Below are 5,784 nucleotides of genomic sequence, written 5' to 3'. Positions count from 1 at the left end.
GAATAAAGCGGATAAGTAGGAAAGGAGGCTACCCATTGCTTCCCTTTAGGAGTCACAGATACGCCTCATTTAAAGGTGAGCGTGCTGAAGTTGAGAAGGAGTCTGCTTGTTGCTTCCCAGTTTGAGAACTTCCTCTCTCGTTTCAGGAAGGGGAGAAGTGGACAGGTATGGTGGTTGAGTAAGGAAAAGAGTCGTCTAAAGGGGAGAGTGGATAAATTGAGGAGCCTGCCTGTTGCTTCCCAGTTTGAGAGCTTCCTCTCTTGTTTCAAGTGGATAAATATGGTGGTTAAGTCAGGAAAAGAGTCTCCGTTGCTTCCCTGTATGAGTCGCTGCTCTGTTCTCCTTACGAGATAAATCCGGATTTTTTTTTTTTTTGAGGAGTCCCTTGAAGCCGTTTCTCCTTCCTGCTTTCAGGTTTTTCGATTCAGACGGAGGCTACGCCATTCAGGTCTCCATCAATGACTATCTGGACATTTACTGTCCCCATTATGAACGGCCGTTGGCCACCGGGAAGCCGGAATCCTTCACTCTGCTTATGGTCAATGCCGAAGGTTATCAAGGCTGCTACGAAACTCCGGGAGCTTTTAAACGGTGGGAATGCAACCGTCCTTATGCCGCCTACGGGCCGGTCCGATTTTCGGAGAAAATCCAGAGATTTACGCCCTTCTCGCTGGGCATCGAGTTCCAGAGCGGCCGTGAATATTACTACATATGTGAGTTGAAGCGCTTTCCACTTATTCAATCCATCAGCTTGTAAATAAACTCATAAAACACAAAACGTCTGAAACGGTACAGGTTCTCCCGCAGGAGCAGGGAAGGGTGGGCGGGGCTGGACTAGAAGACCTCCAGGGTCCCTCCCAGCTCTTTTCTATCCTAACACAGGTTTATTTACTTTTAATTGGATTTATTTAAAATACAACTTTATTTAAATGTATTTCAATATTTAAAATAACACGTTTATTTTTTAAGGGTGTGGAGTTAAACTTGTCTAAATGTATTTCAATATTTAAAATATACGTTTGTTTTTTTAAGGGTGTTGAGTTAAAACTTATATTTCTGTTTGTGTGCAGAATGAGCCTTATTAATATCATACAGGCAGTCCTCGACTTACAATGGTTCATGACCGTTTGAAGTTACGATGGCACTGCACAAAGGGACTTTGGAGTTTTTCTAAGTTTTTTCTAAGTATTTCACACTTATGACCGTTACAGCATCTTCACGGTCACGTGATTGAAATTTGGACACTCAGCAACTGACTCATATTTATGACGGTGGCAGCGCCCCGGGGTCACGTGATCCCCTTTTGCGGCCTGCTGACAAGCAAAGTCAATAGGGAACGCCCGAACCGAGTTAAAATTATGGTTTATAATTGGCGGGATTGATGTAATTATGCCACATTTCTGGTTTTTTCTTCCTGACGTCCTGGATGGCTCTGCTAAACACCAAGTGGTCCCAAAAAAAACCCAGATCTGCCATCGCTTTTAGCCTGGGAACAACAACCCTGCGGGGTGGATTGGTTTGAGAAACCAGGATTGATCCCTAAACATCCCGTCTCGGATGCTAACTTAGTTTTCTGCCCTCGTTAGCCCGGATTTTAACCGCTCTTTCTCCCCGATGGCAAAACCTGCCCGATTTTGGAATTTATAACGTTCCGTCCTTTGCGCTTCTGATAAAAAAGCTGCCCATTTGCCGTGCTCCATTAAAAACATGAAATAATAATAAAAAAAAGTCACAGACACACAAAAGGAGTGTCACGGTTCTGGGGCCGAGTGTCGTTGGGCCTTAATCGCCATCATGCTTTTACGGGCGGCTTTATTGAAATAAATACGCCTGTTAGCCAAGCCCGGTCCCCCGGCCGCCTGCTTCTGGAAATGCACAAAATGAGGAGGGAGACGGTGTCATTGCCACAACCTGCATTTTGATGTCCCCAAAATGCCAGGCGCATTCAAAGTTCGCAAGGGGCATTTTTGTAAGCAACACACACCTGATAAGGTGGTCCTGTTGTACCATTGCAGTTGCAATCACAAGCAAAAAAAATAAAGCCCCTTTTTTTGGTTAATTGTGTCCCGGAAGGTGTGTGCTGTGCCCACATACTTATGACTTAACAACGGTTCTGCTTAGCAACAGTAATGTCATAAGTCAAGGACTACCTGTGTATTGGTGATGGCGCAGATGCCATATGCAGAAGATCACAACAGTTTTGCCCCCATTTTACCACCTTCCTGCTACGGTTGTTAAGCGAATTGGTCATTAAGCGAGTCACGTGGTCGCTCAGTGAATCCAGCTCCTCCCATTGACTTTGCTGGTCAGAAGCCTTTAAAGGGGGATCACGTGACACATACACACACAACCGGGACACTGCAACCGTCATAGTCAGTTGCCAAGTGTCTAAATTTGATCACGTGACCACGGGGGAGGCTGCGACGGTCGTTAAGTGGGGAAAACGGTCACTCACAAGTTCTGTTTTTCAGTGCCTTCGAACGGTCACTGAAAGAATTATTGTAAGTCCAGGACGACCTGTATTTTTTAAAAAATTGAAAGCTTATCTAAATAAATAAATTGGCTTGATCTTTCTCGTTTAACTTGGACATTTGATCTTCTAACCACCTTTCATGGTCTCTTGTATTTTCTTCTTCCAACAGCAATTCCTGCTCCGGAGAGTCCTGGCCAGTGTTTGAAGCTACGCGTTTTGGTCTGCTGCAAAGCCACCGCCAGTAAGTCGGTCTGTCCCTCCAGCTGGTGGGGAGGCCCAGGATTCTGGGTTTGTGAAAACAAACCAGATTCTTAGGAAAAGATCTGGGCCAGTTTCCGTCGTTCCTCCCTGTCAAGCTTTTAAGAGCCTCGAATCTTGTCTTCTTCCCTCCAAAAGGGCGGGTAGTCCTTGAGTTACGGCCGCATCTGAGCCCTGAATCTCCGTCGCAAAGCGAGACATTTCTCAAGTGTGTTTCGCCCCTGTTTGACGACTTGTCTCGCCGCCGTTGAGACAATCACTGCGGTAAATGGGAGGACCAGTCGTAAGGGTCTTTTTCCCAACGTAACTTGAACAGCCATTAAATGAAAGGTCGTAAGTCAAGGACTAACCTCTACGGCTTCCCTAAATGCATGCAACGGCTCTCTGGGGATGATGGGGATTGTGGTCCAATAATAATTGGATGGGGTTGCTAGACCGCTGAGCATTCTGTTTCTGCAGGATCGGCCTAGAAACGTGAAATTTCTCAGTTTGCTCCTCTGGGTGATGGTTGGCGGGCAGTTCTTGAGACTCTGCGTGGGGGCCGAGGGAAAGGAGACCACCGTGTGATTGATTTCTTATTCCTGTCTCCTTTCTAGCCCCAGACCTTGCGACAGAGGCACCCAAATCCCAGCCTCGAGGGAGAGGCGGTCCAGAGAGTGAGTTGGAGAGCATTTCCGTCTTTTAAATGCAGAAAACAAAATGGCGCATTAATGAGGAGTTATGCTGCAAATGGTTGGGTGAAAACAAAACGGTCTTAAGTCCGAGATGGTGTAGGTTCCTGCTTGAGCAGGGGGCTGGACTAGATGACCACCAGGGTCCCTTTCAGTTCTGTTCTGTTCTATTCTATTATTCTATTATTGTTCTGTTCTGTTCTATTATTATTCTATTCTATTTTATATCATTCTTTCTTTTCCTTTTCCCTGCCGTTGTAACTCCGAACGGTCGCTAAGCAGAGGCGGACCTAGAATAAGAATAGAATAGAACAGTAACTTTATTGTCACTTTGAAAGTACACTAATCGGCACACCTTAAAATGAGATTTTGTTGCCTTCCGCTCTCAAAGGGTCACCACCTCCGATACACGCTACATAAATATGACAAAAATAAATAAATTAGGCATAGACCCACATGTATGACACGGAGAAATGGCGGTCCAGTTCGGGCTATGTACACACGTGCGTGGCGAGGAAAACGAATTGACGTAATTCAGTGGTAATTCAACTTGCACTTTTCGTGTCCCTTGATCTCGCCGTTCCCTGCGCCCGATCTCCTTTCTCTTTCTCTCTCTTCTGCCCCTAGAAGCGGTTGTCATTCGTGGACATGGTCCTGCCCCGATCCAGCTTGGCGTCGCTTGCCTGGCTCTCCTGGTGGTGCCCTTTCTCTGGCTCTGACGGCAGGGAATTCGGATCGCGAGTCCCCCCCCCCGAGACTCGGGCTGGTTATGGAGCGCTGGCGGAGGGATTCCTCCACCCCACTGTTATCCCCACTGCAAAGATGCCGATCGACCACGTGACACTTTAGAAATAACCGGAGACTCCTCTTCAATTCGACTTCAACTCCTCAGAAAGCTGCTTTTCGGACCGATGGACAGACAGCGTTCCCGATACTGGAGGAACAGGGTACACCTCTTTAATCTGACATGATCCTCTCTGCTCCCAATTCAGACTCCGGAGGATCTTCAACGAGAGTGTAAGTTTTGGGGAAAAGGGGGTGGATGGATGAGAGGGCACCTGGAGGTCATTTAGTCCAACCCCAGAGTGGGAGGTGGGGACCAGCCTCTCTAATAGAGGGATCTTTTTGTTCTCGTCAGGGATTAAACTCCTCGGAAAGTCTGCCCGTGGTCAAGGGTCTCCTGCTAGAGCAGGGGGTTGGACTAGAGGACCTTGCAAGGTCCCTTCCAACTCCGATGATGTTCTGTGATTCGACTGGCAATTTCAGCACCGTCATAACTTGGAAGCAGTGCTCACTAAGCCAATACTCCCGCGGTGGAGGCTACCTCGGGGTTGCAGCCAGTCCCGCCTAACCTTGGGAGCTGAGACATAAAAGGCACCACTTTAAAAAAACAACAAATGAATAAAAATAAAAATTCAGCTAATCGCAAAACGGCCCCAGCCGGCAAAGGCCAGCCACATTGCAAGGGAGAAAGGCAGAAAATTAGAAAACAAATTGGATAATCGGTCGAGGCCGAGCCGAAATCAAATAAGCCAGCCATGAAAATGTCAGAAGTCAATACCAAAAAGAGGGAAGGAAAAAAAAGGGGGGGGGGGCAGCGCGGTGTCAGCAAAGGACGGTCTTGAGAACCGTAGCCGGGGGAATTGGGGCGAAAATATCTATACATATTAAGAACGCGAAGAAAATTTACTTGGGTCCCTGCAACAAGCCGGCTCCGTTCGCCTGCCCGCCTTGCTTGTTTGTTTGTTTTTTAAATGCAAACGTTAAATTTATTTTTATTTTTTTATTGCTTGACGAGGACTTTTCTTCCAGATTCGGCCCAGCAACTTTGCTTCTTGCAAACCAGGAGGAGAAAACAACTTGGCGGCCGTTTAAACAGCTGGTCCTCGAATTACGTCCGCAACCGAGCACTAAATCGAATAAATTCCAGAATACCCAACCTGCTTAATGTCCTCTGATACAGGCAGTCCTGGATTTACGACGACAGTTGATCTCCATGTTTTTGTTGCTAAGCGAGACGTTTGTGAAGGGGGCTTGCTGTTCTTAACGGACTCCTCGGAGTTGTTAAGTTAGTGACCCGGTTGTTAAGTGGATCTGGCTTCTTTCACTGCCTTTGTGTGTCGGAGGGTCACAAAAAGGGACAATGGCGTGATCCCGGGACACCACGGCCGTCATAAATACGAGTCAGTTTGCCGAGCCTCCGAATTTTGATCCCGCCACCATGGGGGATGCTGCGACGGCCTTGTGAAAAAAACGTTCGTAAAGTCAAATGCGGCGAAACTCACTTAACACACGTCTCGCTTAGCAACAGAAATTTGGGAGTCGGTGGTCGTCGTAAGTTGAGGACTGCTTGCAATTGAGGGCAGAGTACAACTCTTCCGT

The 5,784-nt window shown here is 47.2% G+C and overlaps 1 protein-coding gene across 1 annotated transcript in view; it reads left to right on the top strand.

The window, feature by feature from the left end:
* The window catches only part of ADAM15 (ADAM metallopeptidase domain 15), a 31,047-nt gene extending 26,890 nt beyond the window's left edge, over window positions 1-4,157 (top strand). The window contains exons 27-30 of the mRNA XM_081340113.1: window positions 415-713; window positions 2,643-2,714; window positions 3,328-3,387; window positions 4,030-4,157. Of these exons, the coding sequence (XP_081196239.1) occupies window positions 415-713; window positions 2,643-2,714; window positions 3,328-3,387; window positions 4,030-4,121 (523 nt within the window). The 3' untranslated portion in view covers window positions 4,122-4,157. The remainder of the gene's footprint in view (window positions 1-414; window positions 714-2,642; window positions 2,715-3,327; window positions 3,388-4,029) is intronic.
* The last annotated feature ends 1,627 nt before the right edge of the window (window positions 4,158-5,784 follow it).

Source organism: Vipera berus (assembly GCF_964194415.1).
Source record: "Vipera berus genome assembly, chromosome: 16".
NCBI lineage: Eukaryota > Metazoa > Chordata > Lepidosauria > Squamata > Viperidae > Vipera > Vipera berus.
Note: the sequence above shows the minus strand (reverse complement) of the source record. Positions and strands in the feature narration are given on the sequence as shown.